We start from the raw sequence: 15,702 nt of genomic DNA, 5'->3' as shown, positions 1-15,702 counted from the left end.
CAGCCCTATGCCCAAATCCCTGGTTGACTCCAGCCTTCAGCTGAGGCATGGAAGGGGTTTGGTACCTGTTGCCTTCACTCCTTCCAGCACAGCAGCAGAGCAGCAGCTCATTCCTGGCATTCTGAGTGTTTTGTCACTTGAATGACAATGTTGGGCAAGAGTGCCATCACCGTGTGTCTTTCTGAAGAGGGTTTGGTGCTGCCAAGCTATTAAAGCTGCGAATTCTGTTGGAAATATCAGTCATTAGACAATGCCCGACATGTCTCGGCAGTGGAAACTGGGGCTCCTTCCTGTGCTCGTCCTGCTACAGGGTATTGCTAATTCATACTGAATGCTTCACAAGACAGTACAAAGCCAGAATTTTTATGGGTGCACAAGATTTTTTTATTTTTTTTGGTAAGAGAAACATCATCCCAAAAGCTGGTGTTCACAGAGCTGTGGTGCGATGTTTAGCAAAGCCTCTGAGTGTTCATAAAGTTATTTTGGTGTTGAGAAATAACTGGCCTTTGGGTGTTTGTGCTGGATTTCAGCATGAGGAAAGGTTTGAACAAAGTAATGGAAGTGAACCATAGTTCATTTAATTAAGTTTTTTTAGTTTTTGCCTTTTTTTTAATGTTTTGTTTTTTGTTTTTCTTTTTTTTTCCTTGCTACATAAATTTTCCTTCATTTTTCCCTCTCCAGTTCCTTGGAAAGCAGAATAATTTGAGTGCTGGGAGATGAGCTGTGACATGGCAGCAGGGCACTCCTTGCCCTAGTGGAGGTGTGCAGGGCAAACCCTGGTGCTGGGTTGTGTACATCCATTGTGGCATCGAGGATCTGCTGTCCTGCAGACAGGGAGTGGATCCAGTGGGAACACCCAGACCTGTTGTGTCGTTATGGGAAGATCTGTGCTGCTGCTGTGCTGGACAGAGTCACGGAAATCCAACAAACTCAGGTTGTGTCTCAAATGCAAGTGCCAGGGCAGGTCCTATGTGACAAGGGGAGAGGGTGGGTGGTGACAGGGCCCCCAGCACAGGTGACAGGTTGTGTCTCTTCTGACAGCCTGCACGCAGCTGAGTTGGGTTTGTGTTGTTCAACCTGACTTTGAGTCTGAGGGCTTCAATCAAGTGTTGGGTTGAGTTGTGTGAGCTCTTGCCAGCCTGGCGTGATGGGGTCTGGCGCTCACAAGGCGACGAGAGGATGGGATAGGACTGAGAAAGCGAAACCCAGCAACAGCCATTAAATACAGAGATACCATGGCTGACTGAGGTGGGCCTTGAGCTGGAAGTGGTTGGAGGATGAAAGAATATCCAAAGGAAGGATGTTGTGGCTTTGGCTCTTTTCATTGGCACCTCAGTGCTGTGGTGGAGGGCAAGACGCTGTGCTACACGGACCACTGCAGCTGTTCTTATGCTCTTTGTCTTTGGATCTAACCCTTGCTTCCGGAATTAGAACATCTTCCTCTGAAATCCAGATTGGAGAAGTACAAAACTAGATCAAATAGATCTATCTACAGATACCACTTCTAAAGCTTAGCACAAAATTGCCTTGGCTTTAGTATCGAAAAGTTCTCCAACCAAGTACTTTCAAAGACAACTGAAAGTTTTATGTGCTCTGTAGACTCGTGATTTGATTTCTTGCTTAAGCAACTCTATACACCTCCATTATAATTCAGCAGAACTAAGCAAAAACGCCTGTTGAGAGCATGTGTTCCTAGGTGTTCTTAAGATCCAGATCAAAATCTTTCCCAGTGTAACAGTGCAGAAACAACCTTGCAGCTGAGACCAGGTTTTCAGAAGGGCTCAGTTCCTCTCTAAGTCTGTGAAGACATTGATCAGATGTTCGGGAGAACAGCACACGTGGGCACTCACAAGCAAGAGACCAGTTCATGTGAAGCAGATCCAAATTGAAAAACTGGCTATTTTTAGCTGCACATAGATGTCAGGCTGGTAGTATTTGGAAAAAAACCCTATATATTACAAAGTTTTGGATCCAGACGTGAAGATCTGCTGTGCTTGCATTGCGCAAAGGATTATTTCTTGTGGTAGCAGTGGTCGAGTGGAAAAGCAGCCCAGTGCTGGGGTCAGAGCATTATCCCTCCTCAGGAGAGTCTGGAGCCTGTTAGAATCCAGCTCCAGCATGAGTCTTCTCACTGTAATACAAGTTGTTTCCAGCATTTTTTTTGTGCATGTTAGTGCAGCCTGAACACTTTCACACAGGCACGCTTTCTCTGCTCATTCTTTCTAGTTATTTAACTAGTCGGTGACAGGCAACATGTAACTATTCTTATTCCCCTGACTCTGGAGGATTTTTTATTCTATGATTCTGTGACTGTAGGATTCGGTCTGGTCACTGGGTCCAAGGTGTTTATCAGAGCCAGTGGGATGCAGGCTGTGATTGACATTGCCACTTTGCTGGCCTAAGGTGTCTAGAGAGATGACGGAAACGTGCTTGTTGCTTTATCCAAAGAAACTAAATCCTTTCCATTGACCTTAAGCAAAGTCCTCAAGGGCAGATTTTTTTTCCTTGCTTTTAGTCTGAGTATGGGCTCCTAAAATTAAAAAGAAAAGAAATAAAATCAACCAAACCCCCTCCCCAGTCTTCCTTCCTGTGGTATATTTTATAATTGTTGCTGTGCTGTTTCATATTGAAAAAGTACTCGGCATGGCCCTTTGCATAATTTATTATTGTTGTTCACCAGGAGAGGCTCCAGGTGCTGCACAATAAATTTCCCAAAGTCACCCTTTGTATCTGACAGCTGCTCTGTGACAGACTCTGCTGGGTTATGCCATGGCTGCCTCAGGCTGCAGAAATATTTTGGGTGAAGCAGAGTGCTGCTGTGAGAGCAGACACACACTCCTGATCTGGCAGCACCTCCCATGTGAACCAGGCCCTCCAAGTTCTCTCCAGCGGTGTTTCACCAGGCTTGGCACTGGACTGTGACTGTGAGCCGTGTGTTAAATGCTGCTCTCCAGCTAGAAATTGCCTGAACCCCAGTTTGGGATTGAAGCTGCTGTCTGGCCCCAGTGCTGCACTCTCCTCTGGGCAGGGAGCTTTAACCCTATTCATACACATGGTGTTTCCATGCAGAACAGCATCAGGGATAGTGTTAAAGGTTAACCGTGGGTTTTGGAGAGTCCAGAGACTTCATTCTCAGGTTTTGCTTCTGAGAATTTCCAGTCTGAGGGAACTAATCTTAATCCGATTGCAATTTCTTGCACTCTTAAGATTAACCTACTTTACCAGGCGTGCTGGTGGAAGTATTTATAGATGGTGGAAGTGCTGCTGGATGTAACCTGGATCTTGTACTGCCAGTTGTGCAGGTGCATGTCTGCTGGTGCAGCTGTGAGCCGTCTCCGGGCCCCAAATCGTGTGCATGTCTTGCTAAAATACTGTCTAGTTCAGTTTTTTTGCCATAGAGTGTTTTCATGAAGGCATTGGCCAGTAATCCTTCCAGAGTCCTGGCTGCTCTAGGCTTGGGTGTTTGTGCTCCCTAGTTGGAGGCACGCTTGGGACTGTGGGTGAATTATGGATAAATCCTCTTTCTAATGAGGCGACTCCTAAAAATGAGCATACTTAGCTTACTCCTGCAGTGCAAAATGATCATTTCAAATTTGAATGCTGACTCTCAGATTGTACTAAATCGAAGGCTTCACTGAAGGACTAAAAATGTCAGACCTACTGAAAATATTTAAAGTGAATTTCTGTAGTTGCAGCTCTTAAAATTAATAAGTCAAACTCCAGGTCTCTTCTTTCATCCAGACTCCTCAAATAGAACTGCAGGATATGCTGAAGTTCTTTAGGTTTTGTTTCAAAATTTGACTAGCTTTTTCTTGAAAAATAGTTTATCTTGAGGGTAAGACTGGAAACCTACTTTAGTCTCAGATTAGTTGTGCTGGTGTTGGAGTAGATCCATGAGCAAGACTGGAAAGGAAGGAGATAAAAGTGCAAGATGGTAGGCTGGAAGAGTCTGTGGGCAGGCAGAGCTGTGCTAGCAGCAGCAGGAATAACCAGCTGGAAATCCTGGGAGCATTCAGGATGTCAGCAACTGCGGGGCTGCAGCTCTGAACGCAGGTAAATGTTCTTTGCTGTCTCTACATCAAAGCAGGCATTTTGTTAGCAGACAAGATACAGCAGTTTGGTTATTTAAAGCTGTTGGAAGAGCAGAGATCTGTGTGGGGGTTTTTTTTTTTCCATCTCACATTAGAATTTGCACTAGCTTTGCTTGGAATTACCTTGGAAGAAATCAGAACTGATAGTTTTCTATTAAGAAAATTACCTCAAGCATTCAGCTCTGTTTCCAAATGGAAGTAAATAATCCATTCTTCCCCATTTTCTGTCTTTCTGTTGATGTGTTTTAATTTTACAAGGGAGAGGTAAAAATGTTGCACAGTTCATTACAGATGCACTGACTGTCCTTCCTGCTGTTTGCTGCCACAGCTTGTGTTCCAGCGGTTGTATTTCTTTCTTTCCTGATTATACTACAGTAAGGAAAGAGAGTGCAGATTTGATTCCTGGCGTATCATCACTCCACAAACAGACAGTGACTTCAGCATATGACCAGAGAGAATATTTACCTGTGCACTGTGACTCACTTGAATGCTGTGACCTGTGCTCAGGCTGTGGCAGCAAGAAGTTGATCCTGCAGAGTTAAACCGAGTGGAAAACATTTTGACAGGAATCAGTTTGTAGCCTTGCAAGATAGAAACCTTGGAAAAATCCATTAAACTACTAATGTTTTGAAAATCTTACTGCTTGAAAAGGGAGCATTTTGTTCTGTGTAACCTGAACATGGTCAGCAGTGCGGTTGAGGTGTGGCACGCAGGAATGGTGGTGAGGAGATTCTAGGAAGAAGTTAGAATTGCTTTCTCCAACAGGAGGTGACTCCGAGGCTTGAAGAAATGGCTGAGGGTATCCTGTGCCAGCTACAGTGCGTCCAGCAAGACCAGCAGAGTGACAATCCTCCTGTGCTGGGCACTGCTGAGGCACCTTGAATCTCTCATGACGAGACAGACATTGAGGGGCTGGAGCATGCCCAGGGAAAGGAACAGAGCTGGGAAGGGGCTGGAGTGGCTGAGGGAGCTGGGAAAGGGGCTGAGCCTGGAGCAAAGGAGGCTCAGGGGGGACCTTGTGGCTCTGCACAAGTCCCTGACAGGAGGGGGCAGCCGGGGGGGTCGGGCTCTGCTGGCAGGGAACAGGGACAGGAGGAGAGGGAACGGCCTCAGGCTGGGCCAGGGGAGGTTTAGATTGGGTATTGGGGAAAATTTCTTCAGCTGTCAAGCACTGGAAGGGGCTGCCCAGGGAGGTGGTGGAGTCCCATCTCTGGAAGTGTAAAAATGTGTGGATGTGTTGCTTGAGGCCATGGTTTAGTGGTGAACAAGGTTGTGGTGCTGGCAGGATGGTTGGACTTGGTGATCTTTAAGATCTTTCCAGCCTTAACAGTTTCGTGATTCTGTAACTCATAGATGTCCTAGGTGAAGTAAAAATAGTAGTACACAATCTAACTGTGGAGGAATACTTTTGGCCTGCATGTGACCTGCTAGACAGCTGTTTCTTGTTGTGTGAAGGCTGGTTGGCTGTGGTGATGGTAAAGGGGCCTCACAGTGATGAGAATTTAACTGCAGAGCCAAGTGCTTGGATTAATTCTGGTGACGGATAGCAGCACATAAATAATTCTGTCCTTGGCCTAGCACCATTCACCAGTGCAGCAAGGAACAAGTGCTGCTGTCAGCCTGAGTTTTTCTGGGGCTGTTGTGTAGGTGCTTTTCCCAGTGTCCATTTTGGCTGCAGTCTATGGAATGCCAAGGGCTGTGTGTGCATTTGAGGATGCAGGGCATCACTCCTGGACCTCAGTTCTGTGTACAGGCCTGGTGGTAGAATGATGACATTCTTTTAAAAATGGTTTTGAGGACACCCACTACCACTTGAAAGCTGGGATGATTTGCAGTAAAGATTGCTATCCTTATGGGTAGATTAATTTATTTACAATCAGAAAGCTATTTTTGGCTGTCTTTTTTCTTCTTGGAGAGCAACCTAACTTAGGATACAATCCTGCTTAGATTCCCTCAAAACATAAGGTAGTACTTGCCACTTCTGCTCAGCTGAAGTCCAGGCCATCCTGCTTTCAAATATGGTCTGGGCTTGGTATAACCATTAACATGCAGCTGAACAACCCAGTGGTCACAATTGGGAAGACCATAAGTCAAGAAGCTTCATAGTTTCATGTTTGGTGTTGAAGATTACCCTAATTTGTGAAAAAGTAATCTATTCCAAAGTTAGTTTTGGTTTCTTCCAAATCATTCTCTGTCCCATAATCTTTACTGTAAAAGTTCTCAGAGAAGTAGATGTTGTAACGGTTGATGATTAGAATTACGTTAAGTTAGCGGAACCTTTAAAAGACAATTTGTATCAGGTGGATATTTCTGCAGCACATTTTGGGACAGTTTTGGTCACACAGCCTTGGTGGTGATGGGCATTAGTGAATTCCAGAAGCACCATAACCCCCACACCTCTTTGCTGTAGTGAGGCAGGGTGGTCTTTAATGAACCTGTACATGGCAAAATCGCAGCAAAACTGCTGCACCTAAAGAGGCTCTTTTGTCTCCAGTTAGAATGATGTGTCTCAAGGAATAGAGACATGGAGTCAAAAGTTTTTTTTAGGATGAAACTCAAGATTTGGAGTCCACAGCTGAAGCTGTGGAAGGCTGCTAGGGAACACAGTTTGCTTTGGCTCTCCTCAGACTTCTGCTTCATTTGAGTCTGTTGTTTCACTTAAAGTACGTTTCCATGTGATCTGTGCTGGATGGAAATTCCTGGCGTTTCTCAGGATGTTCGTTTTTCCCGGTCACATTCCTTGTTCATCAGCTGAGCAGAAACAAACCATGCTGTTTGCTTCCCAGGGGCAGCCTAAGCGTCTGTATTTGTTGGATTTGTAGAAAATCTAGCTCCAGGTGGTGGATTGACATAATTGAAACTATCCTTAGAAACCTACTGAGGTAGAAATCAATAGACCAACATCTAACTGTGTTAAAAAATGTCCTGTCCCTGTGTGAAAACAGGAGGAAACTTGGTGTATAAAGTTTACAAATAGTAAGAATAGGAGCAGGCTCTGAGGAGATTTTCTGATGAGGGTTTGTAGCTAATTGTGTCAATTTTAGTGTTGGGCCAGTTCAAGTCCCGTGTTCTCCTGAGCTGTATAAACATTGCTGTGAGAAAGGGAAAATCTTACAAAACAATGTTATTGCCCTTTGACAGAGGGCTGGGGTTTCGGGCGTGTGAATGAAACAGACTTGAAGGATAATAGAACAAATCCCTGGACCCCATCTGAGGGCAGACTTGTGCTGCCATCATGGGACCAGTGAGCAGGGGCTGTGTGGCCGTTCTCCACGGGTTCCTGCCCAGCACCATCCCCTGTGCTTGTGCAGACCTGGGGGGAGCTGACGAACAGGGGGAGGTTTCAGGGGTAAGGGTCGCATCCTCCAGACCCTTGGCAGTCATTAGCTGTCTGGTTTTGCTCTGTGTGAGGGGGGAGATGCCCTCAGGGAAGCAGTCAGAAGAGGTGTGGGAGGTCGGTCAGGCGATGGCGTGGTGTCGTGACAGGTTGTGCACTCACAGAAGGTCCTCTGGTTCCTCAGTCCTGCAGACCTGCCCTCAGGTGTATGCTTTGCTCCAGGGACAAACACAAGGTACAGAGTGTGTCTGTGCTGGCTGACAGTGTCCTTAGTGTCAGCTTGAAATGGATTGTTACAGTGGGAATGGTGAGGCACTGGCACGGGCTGCCCAGAGAAACTGTGGTTGTCTCATCATTCAGAGTTAGGTTGGACTGGGATTTGATCAACCTGACCTAGTGGAAGGTGTCTCTGCCCATGGCAGGTGTTGGAATGAGTTAATCTTTAAGGACCTTTCCAACCCGAAGAATCACCCAGGCAGTGGGAAGCTGGGAGGGATTCAGCTGTGGGCTCCTGGGAAGGTGGGGGGGAAGAGGCCTCATCTCAGGTATTTTGGTGTGGAGGAGTGCAGGTTTCCTGTGGGCAAATGGGAGCAAGACAAGGTCTTTTGTACCCCAGTGGGAGGGCTGGGAAGGGGGAGCTGCCTTTGTAGTCCCAACCCTGCTGTTGCTTGAGCAGGTCATCTCAACTTCAGTGGAAAATAGAGAGCCAGTGGCTTGAGCAGTGACCGGGATCCCTCCCACACTACTATTTATTTATTTTGTGTTTCCCACTGCTTCCTCAGTTGGCTGCAGAGTTTTCCCTCACAGGGTCATCCCTCAGATGCTCTCTGCTTGGCAGCCCACCTGGCAGAAAGAGCTCACAGATATCCATCCTCCCTCAAGCCTGGTTATCTCCATTTGCTGCTAGCCTGAGGAGGGTCAGGAACCCCAACAGCCATCCTGTGCTTGGAATGTCACATAAAAGACATCCCAAGGTGCCCTTTCCGTCTTCAGTGCTGTCCCCCCAGGTCTGTTGGTGTGCCCAGGCTGTGCGTGGTAGGCCAAGCCTCTGTGCCCCATGGGTGTACATGGAGGATGCTGAGCCCTGGGGTTGAAGGTGCTGTGGCTGCTGGAGCCCTGGCAGGTGATTCCAGGTGCTCCAGCTGTCACAGGAGGTGCTGTGGGTGCTTTGCTTTGGCAACTGCCTTGGAATGAGCTGGGGACGACCTTGGTATGAGAGCTGACTCTGTGTCTCCATCCCCGTGTCCTAACACAAGTTGTGATTCACTAATGTTGTAAAATGTAAAATCCTTTTCTCACAATATGTCATTTTTTTTCTGTTTATTTCCAGATGCTCTCAATACTTTGTGCTGACAAAAAGTTTACTTTATGTTCGTTGTCTCCCAGGTAAACGCAAAGCGCTGAAGTTAAATTTTGCAAATCCACCTTTCAAGTCCACAGCAAGATTTACTCTAAATACTTCTGGAGTTCCTTTCCAAAATCCACACATGTGAGTATAAAGCCAACGGCACAACTAGTGGAACAACTTTGAAATGATTTAGCCAACATCAAGTGTTAGTTAAATGCAGTTTGATTAGTTCAGTTATTTTTAAGTTGTTTAAATCTCTCAGTTTGAGTCACTATAAAAGATTTTTTTTTCCAGAATTAAAAAAAAAGGTTAAATTGGGATCTTCTTGGTTTACACTGAAGCTAATGCCTTCCAGAATTGATTGAATTGAGTATTGTAGCTGATAATGCTAGATACACCTATAATTATTGTCCAGACTGATTCACTGTTGTTTTTCTATCTCTTTGTTCAGCTTATTACTTTTCATTAGAATTTCTTGTTTCTGTGTTACTTGTGAAAGCCGTAACTGTGATAGAATTGTTTTCAGCACTACAACAGACAAAGGTTAAGGATTATCATTTTAGCAACAGGGAGATGTTAGGGGAGTTATGCAGAGATTAGTTCTCAGTGAGTTTTCTAGCCAGTTTAGCCCCAGGATATCCCTGTCCAAAGTCTGAGAGCAAGTGTGGCACAGAGCTGTTCCTGACTCTAGTAAATACCAGGGTACATCAGCACCAAAAAGATCAGCTTTGTATCCTCAGATCCACCAATCTAGCTGGACAGTGCTGCTCTGCAGCTGGTCCCTGTGGCAGATGCAGCAAGCGTGCAAAAGATGTCCCACGTTTTTCTTCTCTAAGGTCTCAGGAGTTTTGTCAGTGTCAAGTCTCAGAAACTGCACCTGCAGCCTCCCTGCTACCTGGGCTCTCCAGAGTGTCCCTGTCACAGGCTGCTCCTGCTTGGCTCTGCATGTCAGTGCCTCTCTCCTGGAGCTCAGTGCCTTCTGCTTCCCCAGGACATACCTGCTGGGCTCTGTTCCTGGGAGCTTCTTTATGCTGGGGATTTTCAAACAAGCCTTTATCAAGTTAGGAACATGTTTCAGATGAGTTATTGATGGTAATTATAACATAGAGAAATTTTATAGAGTACTTTAGATGATTCTCAAAATCTTGAGTGGCCTTTCCAGCAAATCCTCCTCTTTCCTTCTCTCTCTTTTCCTCTCTAAAATAGAGTATTCTTATTGGTTGTAGAGGTCACATTTAGATATTCACTTTTTGTGTCTCATCACATCATCAAACCCTTGTAAAGATATTCTGCAGAACCCCTTCTGGGGTTCTTTCCTCTCTCTGACCTTGTTAGTCCATTAAATAAAGGACTTAATTTCAGCTAGTGAGTCCCCACCATCAGCCTTCTATAGGGATTTGACTTTTCTGTGTTCATCTGTGTGGATTTCTGTCTCGGATTCACTGGAAGTCGCAGTGGCTCCTGTCTAGCACAGAAGAGCTTTCGTTGTTAGTCGATGACATCTTACGTTCCATGTTTGTGCAAGTGATTGTCAACGCTGTCCAAGACAGGTGCTGCTCTTTCTCTGTGGGAGTTGCAGTTGTTGGCCAGGATTGGATCCTGGGCTGGTTAATGGTGTTACTAGGTCTGAGGGCTTGCAAGTGTTTTGGGTTGGATAGGATAGCTGTTCAAGTGCCGGAATTGATTGTGGTGTGTCTGTGCTAGAGCTCTCTTGGGAGGCTGCAAGCTCCCAAGGCCATTTCTGTTTGAAAGAGATGGATGCTGTTAGCTTGGTTGCTTTTTCTGTGGTGAGGCTGGCTGAGCTTGGATGCAGGAAATTGTCCTTGTGTCCTTTATATGTCCGTAGCAGATGCTGTTCTCAAAAGCAGTGTTGGCATTTTCTGGTTGCACGCTTCTGTCAAGTGTTTGTCTCACAGCTGATGTATCTCCGTCTCCTGCCTTCTTCCCTGAGATGCTGGAGTGACTTTTTCCTCAGTGGGCTAGAAACCTTTTCTAGACTTTGGATTTGCACTGGATATTTCAGACCTCCTCGCCCAGACGTGTTCCTGTTGCAGAGTGTGTTTCTGTTCACCGAGCCCCTTCTCCTCAGCCTGGTGGAGCGGAACAGCCTGGGTGTCCTCCCGAAAGGAGCACTGGCTGGGGATTGTCCTGGACAGGCCCTGTTGGTCCAGATGGGTGGATCTGAAGATACAGAGAGGTTAATTTCTCACATGAAATTTGGGGTACTGTGGTTTGGATCCACTGATCCAGGGGTGTCCTGTTGCTTCTGCCTTCAGGAGGGCAGAGGGTCCCACCGTCAGATGTGTTTTGCCTGTGCTGAGCTCTGGTTTGGGCATGAGAGGAGGCAGCCAGGGGTGTCATGCAGCTGCCAGGAGATGGGAATTGCCTATTAGCTATATTTTGCTTGATTAGCGGGTTTTGGTTGGGAAACTGCTCAGGCTGGATTGTTGGATGTTTAGGTAAGAGTGTGGTTTCCTGCTACATAGACAGAAAGTAAAAGAGCAAATGGGCCTCCTCATGGTGGTGTGTGTGTCAGGAGGGAGGAAACATCTGTGAAAACTGCACCCTGGAGCAGAAACATGGCTGTTGAGGAGGGGAAGCATGTTGTGCCACGGGTGGCATTCCAAATTTCAGGCTATTGAGTGTTACTGTGCTCCTTCTCAGTGCCAAGGCTCCGTACCTGGATAAAATGGGTACAGAGCCCACATTCTACCAAGGTGCAAGTTGTTCTTTCTTTTGAGGGTTTGTTTCTCAGTCTGAGAGATCTTCAGGGGTGTTGGAAAAGAAGTTGGGGAGTGTGGAGGAAAACAATTTTGGGAATTGCTGTAAGCCAGGGGTGGAGTTCAGCTCCAGTGAGCAGGGGTGATGCACACGCAGGCTGGACAGGACTAGTTGTGGTTTGCACAGGGAGGTTTCCCAGGTGATCTTTGTGTGATTTCTGACTCCATCCGTTCATGCTAGTTCCTTGGTTTTCATGGCATGTTACCTGGAGGAACAATTTCAAGGCCATGGAATCTCAATTACAAAATGTGGCATTCTTAGGACTCTGCCCAGTGCTTCCCAGTTGCCCTGCCTCCTGCAGTGCAGAGACCCTCTGTTCCCACTGTACTTCTGCCTGGAGGCTGTTTCCAGAGCTTTGCTGCTGTTGTGGTTAGAGGCTTTTTGCTAATGCATAGGCTGTGCCCTGGAATACTGTGTCCAGGAGGAGACAGTATGGATTCAACACTACTGGATGCAGGAAGTTGATAGATGGGTTCACAAACCTTCCGCCTGCCCCTCTTTTGTAGTTTCTTTCCCATTTCCGGAGGTTTTGAGCCATGTGTTGTAACTTGGGTGCAGGTTAGGGCCTTATCCCTCCAGGCTGCACAAGCGTGCTGCCATGGGGGCACAGGGAGCACAGGAGGTGGGAGCCAGGGCAGGATCCAGAGCCACAGGGAGGAATGTGACATCACATGCAGGAACAGGAGGAGTTGGTGAGTGGGCAGGACCTCTGAGCGTTTCCATGCCATCTCCATCAAGGCATTGGATCTGAGAGCTGCTGAGGGCCAAGTGGCAATGGATGGTATGGTCTTGCTGCTCCTGTCCCATCCCTGTCCAGCCCATGTCACCCTGAGCCTCTGCCCCAGGACGTGTTCCTCTTTCACCTTTATGAGTGCATCCACTACCAGCTGTGTTGGGATGTCTTGGAGGAGGTCACCTTTGTCACAGATATTCAGGAAACTAAGCAAGGAGGAGAGGCAGAGAATAGGGCTGCTCAGACTGGAGCCGGGGACAGGACCCCTCACATCTCCAGTGCTGCCTGGGATTTGTTCTAAACATTTTCTGGATTAGAACATGTGTTATAATCTGGGGGCTTTGAAGTGACCTTGAAATAGGAGATCTACTCAGTGTGACTTTGAATGAGATTAGAAACTGGAGGTATGTTTCTAGTTCTAGAATTTGGGCTGTTGTTCCCTGAAATCTCCCCTCCTGGAGATGCCGAGGGCTGAGACCTCCCTTATTCCAACTAAGGGGCACTGTCAGTGGCTTTCTTGTGCAGACCCTGTGGGGCAGGTGGGCAGAGCCCTGAGCTGCTGTGTTGAGCAGCAGGAAGCAAGGCAGGGGTTTGGAAGGAAGGTCCATTCTGGTTCTGTGACTGCCTGTGATGGAGGAGGTGTGCCTTGTTTGGTTCAGCTGGAACTGCTGCCACCAAATCTTCTCGAGAAGTGCAAAGAGATTTTTCTCTAGGCATAACATGTATCCTGCCTGTCTGTAGAGCATTCAGCACAGCTGTAAACAAAATTTTACATGCAACCTGTACAGGGTAAGGCAGAATAGAGCCTGAATTACAGACAGTAGTTGGGGAATATAATTCATACTTGACAGGGAGCAGTCTAGAGAAGATGTAAGAGTTTTACTGATGGCTGATGCCTGATCAGAGTCAGTGAGGCTGTGCAGGCTGGGGAGCAGTTGAGGCTGTGGAGATCTGCCAGCTCTCTTGTGAGTTCAGGCTGAATTTGTCACTTAGACCAGATTAACAGCTGCTAACTTTGTTTTCCCTGCAGCAGACGTTGCAGAGGCTGGAGGACACAAGCCATGGTTAGGGTGAGCTCTTCAAATTCCAACCCATTATACCAACTGGAAAGCATCCCACCTTTTACCTCATCTGTCCTGTGTCCAAGTAGGATTTAGGTCACAAACAAAATTAGATTACTCCGTTATCTATGTGGAAGCTTTACAGAGCTACTTGCAGCTGGTTGCCTTTGCAGAAAGGAGATTCAGATCACACTAACAGGAGTGATGTGGTGAGGTGTGACTGTGGCTGTGCATAGCAGGATTTCTGGCTGGGCTGTGCTGCCCATTGCTCTTGAAACCAAGTTATTCATTTGGCTGTAGATGAGATTTTTGGTTTTCTGTAAAGCCTTGTATTCTTGTGCAGTGATGCCTGGATGTTGACTTAGAGGATTTAGATTGACCTGTTAGGAAATCTGCAAGCACAGGGAATGTTGATGGGCATCTGGTTCACAGCTTGTTGCTTCTTGAGTGTTCTGTCTGCTGGCTGGGAAGTCTCTTGACTCTCAGAGGTGCCACCTCTTCAGAACCTGATTACCAGAGCATTGCAGTGTCACCTGGAAAGGTGACAAAATGAACTGACCTCTCTTAATGTTCAAACTTGATGTTTGAAGTGTCTGGTGTCCAGTTGAACACCACAATCTCCCTATAGCATGTGAGTGTCTTCATGGATTTATTGGAAGCTTCCAGAGCTGCCCTGTGTGGACCTTCTCCTTGTGACACCTGGAAGAGTCACACTCCTTTCCAGGGAGCTGCCCCAAGAGTATGTTGGATGTTCTAGTGAACTCTCAGGGCTGCATTCTTCAAAAGCCAGTGGAGGTCCAGTTGCACATCAGACTCTGCTGCTTCCTTTTTTCCTGTATAGTTCAAGGACTGTTATTCCTGGAAAGTTTTTTTTTTTTTGGCTGTTCCAAAACCTCTCTGAGGTGTTTGTTGGTCTTTTAATCTCCTCTTAGGCTTTTCCATACCCTTCTGGCATGTGAGATCAGGCTCTGTAGCTGCATAGCCTGCAGCTGGTGGAGTTCTTTAGGAAGTAAGCCGAGAGAGTTCCTACCATTTTTGAAAAAACCGCCAAAAACCTAAACCCCAAAGGGGAATATCCTAAATTGGCATGTTCCCTACTACCAGTGTGAATTTTCCTGTAAATATTTCTCTGTCTCTTCCTCATTTCTGTAACTGTCGTTTACATCTTTATTATTACTGATTTCTGTTATTTTCCTGCTGTGTGATACCTTCCTGTGGCAGGAAGTGCTGCCTGGAAGCCTTGGAAGCAGAATTCAGAGTCAAAGGTACCAAGAATTTGAATTTTTTTTCTGTGACTGAATCTATCCCATTTCCTGAAAGTTGCAGTATTTGGAGGTAATCACTTGTGTTTTCAAGGCAGCACAAGTAAGATAGAACCTCCAAGGCCTCAGCAGAGACATCTCAGTGTTTGAGGGAGCCTGTGGTAACCAGGCTTTCACTTTTTGTACAAACATCACTGTCGGTTCAGTGCTGGAACAGTGCTTCTTCTGTACTTTTTTCAGGAGCATTTTTTGCAAATTGATGAATTTTGCCTTGTGTTTAACCTTCCTCTTTCTTTGGAGAGTTTACAAGTTCATTTGGCCAGTGATCTCTGAGGCCTGAATGACAGAAATGATGTGGTCTGTAACATACTCGAGTATCTCTGGCTTCGAGTAGGTCACTGCTTCAGAGAAGGTGCTGCCTGAGTCAGTGTGACATTTTCACTGAATGTGCTGCTTTAAGGTCTTGTCTTTTTTCTTTCTTTTTTTTTTTTTTAACTTTTGAAGTTTTGGTATATCAAGTGCAAATCCTCTCTGCAAAGGAGCTTTTTGCTGTCTGCAGCTTCCAAATTAAGCTTCTCTAGTGGCAGCTCCCACATCCCTTGGAGTTTTACTGCCGTGGTAGGACTGTTCTCTTCTTTCTGTGAGGGTTTGGTATCCCAGCACTCTGCTTCTGACTTTAGGCCTTCTGTGTGTGGAACCAAAATTTGGACCTTGTGCATCTCTGTTCAGCTAATTCACATGAATTTTTCAAGGGTGCTGAGCACCTGCCTTCCTGCCACACTGCAGAGACCTGGGCTCCTCAGAACTTCTGGAAACTAATGACCCACCCTTGGGTGTCTGAATCAAATCCAGCCTGCTGTTAGGTAATGACCTGACTCCCGTGGGTTCCAAATGCTTCACGGGTGCTGAATGATTGAGCTTTGCATTATAAATTGTTGCACAAATCTCTGCTCTCCCCATCCTGCAGATGGTAAGCTGGGACATGCTGTCTTTTGGAAGAGATAAAGGTTAGGCCAGAAGCTCGTGGTAGAGTTCAACAGGGATCTCTGATCTGTGATCCACAGGTAGCTCTGTGTTACCTCTCCCATC

General features: G+C 46.4%; 1 protein-coding gene across 2 annotated transcripts in view; it reads left to right on the top strand.

Moving 5' to 3' along the window:
• MAP2K4 (mitogen-activated protein kinase kinase 4) overlaps nucleotides 1-15,702 on the top strand; it is a 76,134-nt gene that overhangs the window by 18,482 nt on the left and 41,950 nt on the right. For both annotated transcript variants that reach the window (XM_039562267.1, XM_039562266.1), the window contains exon 2: nucleotides 8,815-8,917. In XM_039562267.1, the coding sequence (XP_039418201.1) occupies nucleotides 8,815-8,917 (103 nt within the window). The remainder of the gene's footprint in view (nucleotides 1-8,814; nucleotides 8,918-15,702) is intronic.

This window comes from Corvus cornix, chromosome 18 (assembly GCF_000738735.6).
Source record: "Corvus cornix cornix isolate S_Up_H32 chromosome 18, ASM73873v5, whole genome shotgun sequence".
Classification (NCBI taxonomy): domain Eukaryota; kingdom Metazoa; phylum Chordata; class Aves; order Passeriformes; family Corvidae; genus Corvus; species Corvus cornix.
Note: the sequence above shows the minus strand (reverse complement) of the source record. Positions and strands in the feature narration are given on the sequence as shown.